Here is a 12,500-nt window from a genome sequence, read left to right on the forward strand (position 1 = left end):
TGGTGGTAGTGTGACCCATCCTCTGTACCGTGAACCTAAAGAAACAGTCATTAGAACCCGATTGATCCCCTTTATGGCCTTTGGAAATAGTTGATGAGAGGGTTGGAAGCGTCTGAGGGTCAAATTCTTAAACATTTCGGAGCCCCAGCCCATATTTGACAAAGCTTTCGTAGTTGTTGTGGGCATTTCCAGGGGTAGTTTTGTGATTCTGGTGGTAGTGTGACTCTTCTAGTGTACCGTGAACCTAAAAGCATTAAAACCCTCCTTCCTTCCTTCTTTCCTTCCTTCCTTTCTTCTTTCTTTCTTCTTTCCAATACCTTTGTACGTAATATAAGTTTCCTCTCTCATTTCTTTATTTCTCTCTTTTCTCCTTCCTTCCTTTCTTCCTTTTCATCTTTTTCCATTCACTTCCTTTATCTCAATACCTAAACTTTCCCTCCTTCCTTCCTTCCTTCCTTTCTTCCTTCCCTCCTTCCTTCCTTTCTTCCATTTTTCCTCCCTCTCTGTATATTTTTCCTTCCCAAGCAAGCACGAAGAGGAGAAGGAAGAGGAGAAGGAAGAGGAGGAGGAGGAGGAGGAGAGACTTTCTTCCAAGCAAATACCTGAAGGCCCTCCCTCCCTGCCTCTCTCCCTCCCTTCCCTCCCTCCGGCGACGCTGATGGAGGAGAGAAACGAGTCCTCTTTCTCTCCAACACGATTCCTCCGTTTGTCCTACACACACATGGAGGTATTTTTATTCCTCCTCCTCCTCCTCCTCCTCCTCCTCTTCTTCTTCTTTCGTCCTTTACCTTGTTACTCTTTTATTTTACTTCTTTTTCTTCTTCTTCTTCTTCCTATTTCTTCTCCTCCTCCTCCTCCTCCTCCTCCTCCTCCTCCTCCTCTTCTTCTTCTTCCTCCTCTTTCTCGTCATTTCATCCGCCATTTCTTTCTGTTCCTCCTCTTCCTCTTCTTCCTCCTCTTTCTCGTTCACCTATTTCTCTTATGTCTTTTCCTTCTCTTTCTGCTTTTTATCCTCCTCCTCCTCCTCCTCCTCCTCTTCCTACTACTCCTCCTCCTCCTCTTCCTCGTCCTCCTCCTCTTCCTCTTCTTCCTCCTCCTCCTCCTCCTCCTCCTCCTCCTTTACCTCTTTCTCTTATGTCTTTTCCTTCTCTTACTGCTTCTTATCCTCCTCCTCCTCCTCCTCCTCCTCCTCCTCCTCCTCCTCCTCCTCTTCCTCTTCCTCTTCCTCCTCCTCACCTACAAACACCTGACTCGTAAACTACACGCACCTGGTTGCCTTCTCACCCCCTCCTCCCTCCTCCTCCTCCTCCTCCTCCTCTTCCTCTTCCTCCCTTTCTTTCCTTCCTTCAACTTGTTTTTCTTCCTTCTATTCCTTCTTTCGTTCCTTCGCCATTTTGCTTCCTTCTTCTTCTTCTTTTTTCCTCCCTTCATTCCTCTCCTCCTTCTTCCCTCCTTCCCTTCCTTCCTTTCTTCCTATCTTCCTCCCTTCCTATTCCTTAAGCTGTTTCCTCCTCCTCCTCCTCCTCCTCCTCCTCCTCCTCCTCTAGTGTTAGGCAATTTGATTATATTGGAATTATAAATATCTTGCACTGTCTTGGAATATTGGAAATGTAACCACGGAAAGCCGCTGCGCCAGAGGTCTTTGTATATGAAGAGGAGGAGGAGGAGGAGGAGGTGATGCTGGCGGTACGAGAAGAGGAAGAGGAAGAGGAAGAGTAGAGAGGAGGAGAGAGATGGAAATGCGGGTTGAAACAGAAGGAATGGGAGAAAAGGAATGAATGAATGAATGAAGGAAGGAAGGAAGGAATAGAAAGGAAAAGAAAAGTAAGGGAAAGGAGAAAGAGGAACACGATAAAGAATAAAGAGAGAAAAAGAGTGAGAAAGAAAGAAAGAAAGAAAGAAAGAAAGGAAAAAGATAGAATATTGAAGAGAAGGAAGGAGAAGGAAATAAACTGAAGGAAAGGAATATAGAAGAGAGAGAGAGAGAGAGAGAGAGAGAGAGAGAGAGAGAGAGAGAGAGAGAGTGTCCTCTTCCTCCTCTTCCTCTTCTCTTCCTCCTCCTCCTCTTCCTCCTCTTCACAACTATCTTCGTCCTCTCCTCTCTCCTCCTCCTCCTCCTCCTCCCTTCATCTCATCGAGGGGGCGTGGCATGTTCGGTGATTAGCCAATGATGTACGTTTAATGAGGTAAGTGGGCGTGGCCTATTTGTTATGTTAGTGTGAACGCTGTACTGTACGCCTTGATGGGAAATTTTTAGTCCTTGCCTTGCCTTGCCTTGCCTTCTCTTCTCTTCTTTTCTCTTCTCAAATGTTCTCTTTCCTTCTCTTTCCCGTCCCTTCCTTTCCTTTCCTTTCCTTTCTTTCCTCTCCCTTCCCTTCGCTACCCTTTCCTTCCTCTCCTTCCCCCTTTCCTCATCTTCTCCTCCTCCTCCTCCTCCTTCTCCTCCTTCTCCTCCTCCTCCTCCTCCTCCTCCTCCTCCTCCTCCTCCTCTTCCTCCTCCTCTCTTCATCTCCTCGTCTCACGCCTCGCCGCAGCCTACGGGCGTTCCCTCAACAAGGCAGAGTTCCTCTTTTATCTGCCTCCTCCTCCTCCTCCTCCTCTTCTTCTTCCTCCTCCTCCTCCTCCTCGTCAAAGGGTCGTCCTCCTTTTTCCTCCTGGTCTCTCTTCCTTAAGGTTAGATCTGCCCAACTTCTTATCTTCCCCTCCTCCTCCTCCTCCTCCTCCTCCTCCTCCTCCACCCCCTCCTCTTCTATATCTTCATCTTTTCCTTCTCCTTATCTTCTTCCTCCCCCCTTTCCTCCTCATCCATATCTTTGTCTACTCCCTCCTCCTCCTCCTCCTCCTCCTTAGACCTTCATCTCCAGTTATTTTCCTCCTCAGTTACTCTTCTCTCTCCTCCGAATTCAACCCTCCCTTCCTCCTCCTCCTCCTCTTCCTCCTCCTCTCTAAAACTTTCTCCTCCCTTCCCAATCGACTCTCTCCTACTTTTCCAATCTTTTTCCTTTCCTTCCTTCCTTCCTCTTTCCTCCATTCTAATGTCGAAGGACCTATGCTCTCTCTCTCTCTCTCTCTCTCTCTCTCTCTCTCTCTCTCTCTCTCTCTCTCTCTCTCTCTCTCTCTCTCTCTCTCTCTCTCTCTCTCTCTCTCTCTCTCTCTCTCTCTCTCTCTCTCTCTCTCTCTCTCTCAATAATAATAATAATAATAATAATAATAATAATAATAATAATAATAATAATAATAATAATAATAATAATAATAATAATAATAATAATAATAATAATAATAATAATAATAATAATAATAATAATAATAATAATAATAATAATAATAATAATAATAATAATAATAATAATAATAATAATAATAATAATAATAATAATAATAATAATAATAAAGAACGAAGAGAAGAGCAAGGAAAAGGAGAGGAAGTGGAGGAGAAGGAGGAAGAGGAGGAAGAAAAAACATCAATATGAAAAAAGCAAGAGGAAGAGGAAGGAGAAAACAAGAGGAAGAAGAAGAAGAAGAAGAAGAAGAAGAAGAAGAAAAAGAAGAAAAAGAAGAAGAAAAAAAAGACGAGAAGAACCACAACACAACCTCTCCATTAATCTTAGAAACAGGCGAAGCAGAGAAGAGGAAGAAGAGGAGGAGGAGGAGAAGAACATCGATACGAAAGAAGAAGAGAAAGAAGAGGAAGAGGAGGAAGAGGATATCACAACCTTCTCCACTCACCTGCCAGACAATCTTCGCGGCGGGCCTGGGCGGAACAGGGCGGGCCTCTTGCAGAACGACCCTCGCCGCCGCCAACCCACCCGCAACTTCCACGCCCTCCTCCACCACCCATGCGCTGCCCACGCCCACCTCAGCTATACCCGACGGCTCCGACACTCCATGGGCGTTGTGGGCGCGAACCGTGACCCCGTACGTTGCTTCAGGGCGTAGGGGCGCGAGGGTGAATGAGGTATGCGGTGTGTGGGCGGCAGCGACCCTCCAGGCAGCCCCTAATCCGACCTCACTGCTATAGTATTCCAGGGTATAGCCAGTCACCCCGCCCTCTCCCCCGGGGGCCGCCCACTCCACCACGGCGGCGGTTTCGTTGGCCGCTCTCACCGTGGGCGTGGCGGGTGGGCGTGGGGCGGTGGCGGGGTCAGGGGGAGGGAACACTGGGTGACCTGGAGCGGCGAGGGAGACGAACGCCCCTGCCTCCGTGGTGCCCCTGGGGGAGGAAGCCACGCACCAGTACTGGCCAACGTCCTCCGCGCGAACCTCTGGGGAGAGAGTGAGTGAGTGAGTGAGTGAGAGACAGAGTATGAGTATTGGTATGGGAAGGGAGGGAATGGGAAGGGAAGGGAAAGGAAGGGAAACGAAAGGAGGAAGGAAAGAAGGGAAGAAAAAAGGGAAGGAATAAGGGAAGGGGAAAGGGAAAGAGAGGGAAGGAAATTTTCAGAGAGGAACGGAAAGGGAGGGAAGGGAAGGGTAATGAAGGGAGGAGTAAGTGAAGGGGAAGATGGGATGCGATGGGTAGCGAGGTGGGAGATGAGATGGGCAGAAAAGATGAAGTGGAGGAGATGATGCTGGAGATGAGAAAAGGAGGAAGAAGAAAAGATGATGGCAGGGAGAAGAGGAAAGATGAATCCTAAACTCCCTTATCATTTCCCATAGGTCCTTTTCCACCCTTAATATACCCCCTCCCTCCCTTTCTCCCTTCCTCAATCAGACTTCCTCCCTTACCCTCCTTCCCTTACTCCTCCCCCCCCCCCTCTCTCTCTCTCTCTCTCTCTCTCTCTCTCTCTCTCTCTCTCTCTCTCTCTCTCTCTCTCTCTCTCTCTCTCTCTCTCTCTCTCTCTCTCTCTCTCTCTTTTTATCTTTCTTTCTCTCTTCCTGGTCGTTCCTTCACCCTTAGTTCATTTTCTCCCTTATTTCCTCACCCTTATTATGTCTCTTTCTCTCTCCCTTTCCCCTACTCCCTTTCTACCTCTCCGTCATTTTTATCATCATTATCATCTCCATCATCATCTCCACTTCATCTTTTCTGCCCATCTCATCTCCCACTTCGTCACCCATCGGATCCCATCTTCCCCTTCATCTAACTCCTCCCTTCATTGCCCTTTCCTTCCCTCCCTTTTTCCTTCTCTTTCTTCCCGTTCCTCTCTGAAAATTCCCTTCCCTCCTTTTCCCTTTCCCCTTCCCTTTTTTCTTCCCTTCCTTTCCTTTCTTCCTTCCTTCCCCCTTTCGTTTTCCTTCCCTTCCCTTCCCTTCCCTTCCCTTTCCTTCTTCTCCTCCACTTCCCTTCTTTCTCTTCCTTCTCTTCTTCCTCTTCCTCTTCTCCTCTTCCTCTTCCTTATCTTCAGGACAGACACAAAGCGAGTGGGCGAGAGAGATTCTTATCATGCTAAACAGCCCTTTCTTTCCTTCCTTCCTTCCTTTCTTCCTTCCTTCCTTCCTTCCTTCCTCTCTTCCTTTCTTTCTCTGTTGTTTTCTTCTTTATTTTGTTGATGTTGTTGTTGGTTATTATTTTCTTCTTTTCCTTCTTCTTCTTGATGTCTTCTGCTTCTTCTTCTTCTTCTTCTTCTTCCTCCTCTTTCTTCTCGTCTTCTTCTACTTCTACTTCCCCCTCTTCCTCTTCCCTGCTCCTCCTCTTCTATCCACATCCTTATCTTCCTCCTCCTCCTCCTTGTTCTTCCTCTCTTATCTGCACCCTCCTCCTCCTCCTCCTCCTCCTCCTCCTCCTCCTCCTCCTCCTTCTCCCTTTGTTTGCCGCATATCTACAGCATCGTCGGTAACATGCGGTGGCTGTCTTGTTTTCATGCTACAGTCTGCGCCGGGATGGGGTCGGGACGGGGTCGGGGTGGCTCGGGGTGGGTCGGAACGGGGTCGGGGTGGGTCCGGACGGGGTCGGGGAGGGTCGGGGCGCGGACAGATATTGTGGTCGTTACGGCGCCAACACGTGCGGTCTGAGGTGCTTGTCGTGATGTGAGAGAGAGAGAGAGGTGGGGGGAGAAAATGCTGGTGGGGGGAAGGGGGGAGAAGGGTGGTGGTGGTGGTGGTGGTGTTGAGAAAGTAACGTGGTGATAATGGTGGTGATGGTGCTGTAATGGTGATGAAATGGATAGTGGTGGTGGTGTGGTGTGATACTGATACTTATAAACAAGATCAAACGGTGTGTGTGTGTGTGTGTGTGTGTGTGTGTGTGTGTGTGTGTGCCCACCGCCAATCCGCGAAGTGCCATCCATGTACCGTCTAGCGGCTGCCGCGCCGCACTCACAGCTGCCGCCACCCGCCGCCGCCATGTATGGCACACAGCCGCTGGGCACACGGCCGCCCCCCGACAGGCAGTGGGGCTCACCAACGCCTGCGAGCAGCGTTCCGTGGCGGCCTTTGCACACCCCGCCGGGCCGCCATCGCCCCGGACCTCGCCACCTCCTCAAGGCCACAGCCATGCCCGCGGTCCCTGCAGGCCAATGCGACATCTTCAAGCTGATGTTCTTTGAGAAGCAACAGCCACTGGCAAGAGTACCAGCAGCCTGCAGGCACAGGACAGCCGCCCCTGCCGCTGTGTTACCGTGAACACGTCACGGCATAAGTGCGCAGCGTGCGGCCATCACGTCACAGCGGGCCGCGGCAGCCACTCTCTCACGGCCACCTCCACCACTGTCACGGCCCTCGGCGGCCCTGCCCGGCCCCTAGTTGGTGCCGGCGGCGAGCCACCATCAACTCGAAGCTCAGGGTGACCCGGCCCTGCACGGGCAGCGCCAGCATCAGCAAAGTAAAGGCCAAAAGATGTTGCACTCGCACGGCGCGATGGCGGACACAGGACATGCACCTCGCCCCTCGCGCCCCGCTGCCCGCCGCCCAGTTCCCGGCCCGGGCCGCCGCTGTCGCTCCTCCCTGGTCCATAGGAATGGTAACAGACACTCAAGGCTCACAGCGGCTCGTCAGTGCATGCAGGGCGCCAGGAAGGCCAAGGATGAGATCAGGGCACAATGCCGGGTCAGCCGAGCCCCGCCCCGCGGACCACAACACACAGCTGACCAAACCCCCGGGCCGCCTCAGCCGTCTCGCCCTCCGTTCTCTGACGCCTGTCTTCCGTGCCTCCTGTCTTCCGTGCTCCCCGCAGCTGCTGCAGGCCGGCACGGCATCCTTCATGTGGCCCTCCTGTCACCTCGCCTCCTCGTGAAGGGAGCCAGTAACAGAAGCGTAACGAGGGCAACATAACGCACCGCCGGCCGCCGCTAACGCACCGCGCCCCGCGGCCGGAGGCAACGAAGGCGCGGGGTCCCGCTGTGTTTGGTGCGGTCTTGCCCGTTGCGGTGCCCGCCACGGCGCCCACACACGCCGGCCAGGCCCCCGCTGTGGCCTGGGGCACCGAAAACTGCACATGAACAAAGGCTGCCCCCCCAGCCCCGTCCAGGTGGTCGCTGCGAGGGGCGTCGCGGCCGCCGAGAACGAAGCCAAACTGCGTAATTGGCTGAGCGAAGACTTCTGGACCTGTGCCGCGCAACACCCAGAATTATGAAGCTTTGTTGGGCGACAAGAGGGCACGGACAGCCACAAGAGGAGGAGGAGGAGGACCAAAACCAGCCAGAATTCTCGAGTTTCCTCAGAGATCCAATAGAACATCATAGTGCAAGGTGTTGGTTCTCCGCGGCCCGCGGCGGGTAGGGGAGGGAGGGAGCATGGTGACAGACTGTCTGCAGCCGCGCGGCGCGATGACCGCCTCCCGCTGGGAAGCCCTCGCTCACTTCTCGCTCCGTTATCCCTCTGTGGCGATGCCTTGCCCCTCCGTGACCCGCCTTCCCAATGCCCAGCGTCCATATGAAAGGGTCAATAGCAACATTCACTCCTTCATCCCTTTCAACAATAAATTACACAACAGCCGCCATTGTACGGTGTGTGTGTGTGTGTGTGTGTCCACCGCCCACTCACCGTCAATGGTCAGCGTATTGTCGGGCAGAATCTTCCTCCTGGGCGTGGGCGTGACGGGGCGGCCTCGGTGTCTCCACGTAACAGCGGGCGGCGGGGAGCCCCACACACGACAGTACAGCGCCGCACGCCCACCAACTTGCAGTGTCTGATTGGCGGGCGGGACGGAGATGATGGGCGGCGGGAGAAGATGGGCGGGGCGGACCTTCACCCACACCCTCGTCATGACCCCGCCCGCCCTGTTCACTCCGCCGCACACATACCGCCCGGAGAGGTGATGAGTGGCATGCTGGACCTCATACGCCGCCCGCACGCCGCCCACCTCCATGCTGTCCTCGCCGTGGGTGGGGCCGAGGGGTAAGGGCGTGCGGGTGGTAGGGAGGACAGTCTGCGAGCCCTCCCGTGTCCAGTAGACCAAGGGCGCGGGCAGGCCCTCCACGGCGCAGCTGAGGGCAAGGCGGCCGCCCTCCTGGACTTCGACATCGCCTGGTACTTCGACGACTTGAGGCGCCGCTGTAGGAAGAAGAGGAGAGGGTTAGCTGAGGTAGTGGATGAAGAAGGGTAGATGTAGGGGTGGAGGGGTGTCATCTGTATGGTCGTATGGTTGAATGGGTGAATGTTTTAATGGGCAACGTCTGAGTATATGGTTGACGTTAATGGATTTTAATGTATAACCTGAATTCTTTTTATGTAGACTCAGAAATAATAGTTTAAATGTCATCTTTCTCCTCCTCCTCCTCCTCCTCTTCACGCACCTCTCACTCATTAGCTGCACACCTTACGCGCCGCTTGCCGTCAAAGGGGGGCAACACACACACACACACACACACCTCCTCCTCCACACACTCCCCTCCCCTCTCCACACAAACACAGGTAAAAAAAAAATAATACAATGTGCCAAAAATCTAAGTAATAATAATAATAATAATAATAATAATAATAATAATAATAATAATAATAATAATAATAATAATAATAATAATAATAATAATAATAATAATAATAATAATAATAATAATAATAATCTCAATATTACCTGATGCTTGTGACCTCTTTAATTACACCTGTTTGCTTCCTCGCTCATTCAGGGGTTACTAAGAGCCTCAGACGATGAAAACTAACTCATAATCTTATTTCTTGAAGGTTTTATTATAAGCGTGGAATAAGATGCGTGGAAGTTTAACGCGCCCTGAACATCAACATGAAGGATATGATAAACAGGACTTGGTTGAAGAAAAAAAGATTAAGAGGCAAAGAAATAAGCAAGTAAGCAAGTTAAGCAAGAGGTAAAGCAAGCAAAGGAGGACAGAAAGGGAAAAGACAGAAACAGCAAGTAAAGGAGGACAGAAAAGGAATAGACAGAAACAGAATAAAAGCAGAACGGAGAAAGTTAAGAGAAAGAGAAGAGAAAAAGACGGAATAGAAAAAGAACAGAACAGAAATGAACAGAGACGGAAACAAAACTATTTGATCTTTTGTTTCTTTTTTAGGAGCAGCGAGTAGCGGGCTTTTTTTTATTATTGTTTTCTTTTTTTGTGTCCCCTTGAGCTGCCTCCTTTGTTGTAAAAAAAAAAAAAAAAAAGTCCTTGTTAGGCACTTCCCAGCACACACACACACACACACACACACACACACACACACACACACACACACACACACACTCCCTTCTCCCTTCCTCCCTCTTTCCCTCCCTCCCTCCCCTCCCCCCCCATACACTTACTGAGCACGGTGAGGGAGGCGTTTGCGGTAATCTCCGAGGCCTTATTCGTGGCTTTACAAAGGTACACGCCGCTGTCCTCTGGCCGCAGCGGCGCCACACGCAGCCCGCGGTCACGCAGCACCCGCACGCGGCCCACGGGGATGCGGCCGCCCACACGCCGCCACACCACGGTGGGCGGCGGGTCACCTCCCACACGGCAGCTCAGTTCGGCGCGCTCCCCAGCCACGCCCACAACATCTCGCGGCGCCTTCACCCAGAACGGCGCCACTGTGGGGAGAAGAGGTTAATAGTATGACTGGGGAGGCTGAGAAGGATGGGAAGATTGGTTGGGGAGGTTTAAAAGATTGGGGAGCTTTGGAAGACTATGAGTGGGGAGAAGAAAATTATTGGGGTGGTTGAAAATAGACTGGGGAGGTTGAAAACGATGGGAATATTATAACTGGGGTGAGTGTAAGGTTGGGAAACTTATTACAAGGGAGGAGAGAGTGGGGAGGTTAAGGCTACGGGGAGAAAAGGATTGAGGAGGTTAGAATGATGGAGATATGACGAGATTATATTCACATTGTTCATCACAGGAGAAGAGTAATGAATCGTGAATGGCTGTGTCCATAGACTTTACCGCGTCGCTGCCTGGACAACCCCCCTGTCCTTAACACATTGTAGGACTGAAGGCAATAAAGAGTTGGTATCATCTGCTGGAAATCTTGCCGATAAACCTTCTGTCTGTGTTGTTAAATGTGACTGGATACTTGCCGAGACTTTGTATATAATCGACCAGTGTAAAGATTTTATGTAGATCAGAAAATTAGTAAAATCTAGACAGCTGTTGTTTAATAATAATAGTAATGACCTTAATACTAATACTAATAATCAGCTACTGCCACAGAGAGTGTATATGACATAGCTCTTGAGGTGAGGACAGGGGAGGGAGAGGAAGGAGGAGGGAGAAAGAGAGCTGGATAGACGAAATAAGATGGGGGAGAGAAATAGGGAGAGGAGGAGCGGGAAGAGAGAAGGAAGGGAGAGAATGGAAGGGGAGACAAATGTGGGAGGGAAGGGAGGGAAAAAGAAGGAAGAGAGAGAGCTGTAGAGGCGAAAAGAGAAGGGAGAGAGGAGTAGACGTAGGAAGAGAAGAGGGAAGAGGAGAGGGAAAGAGAAGTGAAGGGGAAGGGAAGGGAGGAGAGAGAAGGGAGAGAAATGAGAGAGACGAGAGGAAGGGGAGGGCGAGGTTAGGTTAATGGCGTCTGTAAACTTCAGTGTAAGTTTATAAGATTAGTGGCGGGTTAAGCCTTGACCTCAAGTGCCTCACTATATCAAGGGTGACTTAGCTGGAGCTTAAGAGTTTCAGCTTAACAGTTTCATCTCGTTTACTTAAGTTACTCTCTCTCTCTCTCTCTCTCTCTCTCTCTCTCTCTCTCTCTCTCTCTCTCTCTCTCTCTCTCTCTCTCTCTCTCTCTCTCTCTCTCTCTCTCTCTCTCTCTCTCTCTCTCTCTCTCTCTCTCTCTCTCTGTTTCTCTCTCTCTCTCTCTCTCTCTCTCTCTCTCTCTCTCTCTCTCTCTCTCTCTCTCTCTCTCTCTCTCTCTCTCTCTCTCTCTCTCTCTCTCTCTCTCTCTCTCTCTCTCTCTCTCTCTCTCTCTCTCTCTCTCTCTCTCTCTCTCTGTTGATTCTCCTCATCTTTCTCTTCTATACTCTTTCTCAATTCTTTTCTGTCACTCTTTTAATCTTTTAACCTTCCTCTTCACCAACATATTTTCCTTCACTTCCTATTCTTTCCTGCCCTTCTTTTCCTTTTTACCCTTCCCTATTCTCCCTCTCCCCTACCCTACGCACGGCTCTCCTTCCTATCCCTTCATCCTTCCTTCCCTATCCCACCCAGCCCTATGTAAGCCTCCATAAGCCCCCTCTAAGGCCTATACTAACACGCTCTCCTCCCATACTCACCTAACACGTCTAGAATGGCCGGCGGGGAGCTTCGTCGTCCTGCCTGGTTGGTGGCGTGGCACACATACTCCCCCTCGTCCGTCTGTAGAACCTCAGCGATGACCAGCGTCCCGTCCTCTCGTAGCCGAAGCCTGGGGGCGAGATGGTGAGGTTGTGAGGTCGCGTGAGTGTGTTGGTGAGTGTTGGGAGGAGAGAGAGGGAGGTGGAGAGAAGAGTTGGAGGGCGGGGAGTAAGGTAAAGGAAGGGAGGAGAATGCAAGTGAGTTAGTGCGTGTGTGTAAAGACATATTGAAAAAAGTAAAGAGGAGAGCTGTGTGAGTGTGTTGGTGTGTGTTGGGAGGAGAGAGAGTGAGGTAGGGAGAACAGTTAGAGGGCGGGGAGTAAGGTGAAGGAATGGAGGAGAATGCAAGGGTGTTAGTGTGTGTGTGTGTGTGTGTGTGTGTGTGTGTGTGTGTGTGTGTGTGTGTGTGTGTGTGTGTGTGTGTGAAACGACACGAACGAGGTAATCAAAAGAGACGATTATGACGGAGTTAACATATAGCCAAGCAGAATGGCGGCACTATAAAACACTAGCCTGCGCCCCAGCATATACGCAACCTTCCCCTAAATGGCCGAGCGTAGAAAATAAAATAAAATACATTCACAAACCTGCATATACCGCTCCCACCTTTCTCTATCCACCTGAGTAATCTTCCCATCTCACCTCCCAGCCAATTCTCGCCCGTCCCTTTAAACTCTCCATTACAGTAAAAAGAGAAGGGGTTAAAAAATGGAAGAGGGGGAGAAGATGAAGATAGAGAGTGGATGCGAGGAAAGGAAGGAGAGAGAGAGAGAGAAAAGGGAGAAGGTAGGAGATAAGGGAGAGGAAGAGGAGGAGGAAGAGAGGGAAGAAGTGAGATAAAGAATAAAGAGAGAGAGAG

The 12,500-nt window shown here is 50.7% G+C and overlaps 1 protein-coding gene across 3 annotated transcripts in view; it reads right to left on the reverse strand.

The window, feature by feature from the left end:
* LOC127006915 (roundabout homolog 2-like) overlaps positions 1-12,500 on the reverse strand; it is a 117,419-nt gene that overhangs the window by 41,920 nt on the left and 62,999 nt on the right. For all 3 annotated transcript variants that reach the window (XM_050877259.1, XM_050877258.1, XM_050877260.1), the window contains exons 5-8: positions 11,582-11,712; positions 9,641-9,907; positions 7,924-8,433; positions 3,730-4,265 (exon numbers count right to left, since the gene is read on the reverse strand). In XM_050877259.1, coding sequence (XP_050733216.1) covers positions 3,730-4,265; positions 7,924-8,433; positions 9,641-9,907; positions 11,582-11,712 — 1,444 coding nt within the window. The remainder of the gene's footprint in view (positions 1-3,729; positions 4,266-7,923; positions 8,434-9,640; positions 9,908-11,581; positions 11,713-12,500) is intronic.

The sequence above is a fragment of the Eriocheir sinensis genome, chromosome 34 (assembly GCF_024679095.1).
Source record: "Eriocheir sinensis breed Jianghai 21 chromosome 34, ASM2467909v1, whole genome shotgun sequence".
Classification (NCBI taxonomy): Eukaryota; Metazoa; Arthropoda; class Malacostraca; order Decapoda; family Varunidae; genus Eriocheir; species Eriocheir sinensis.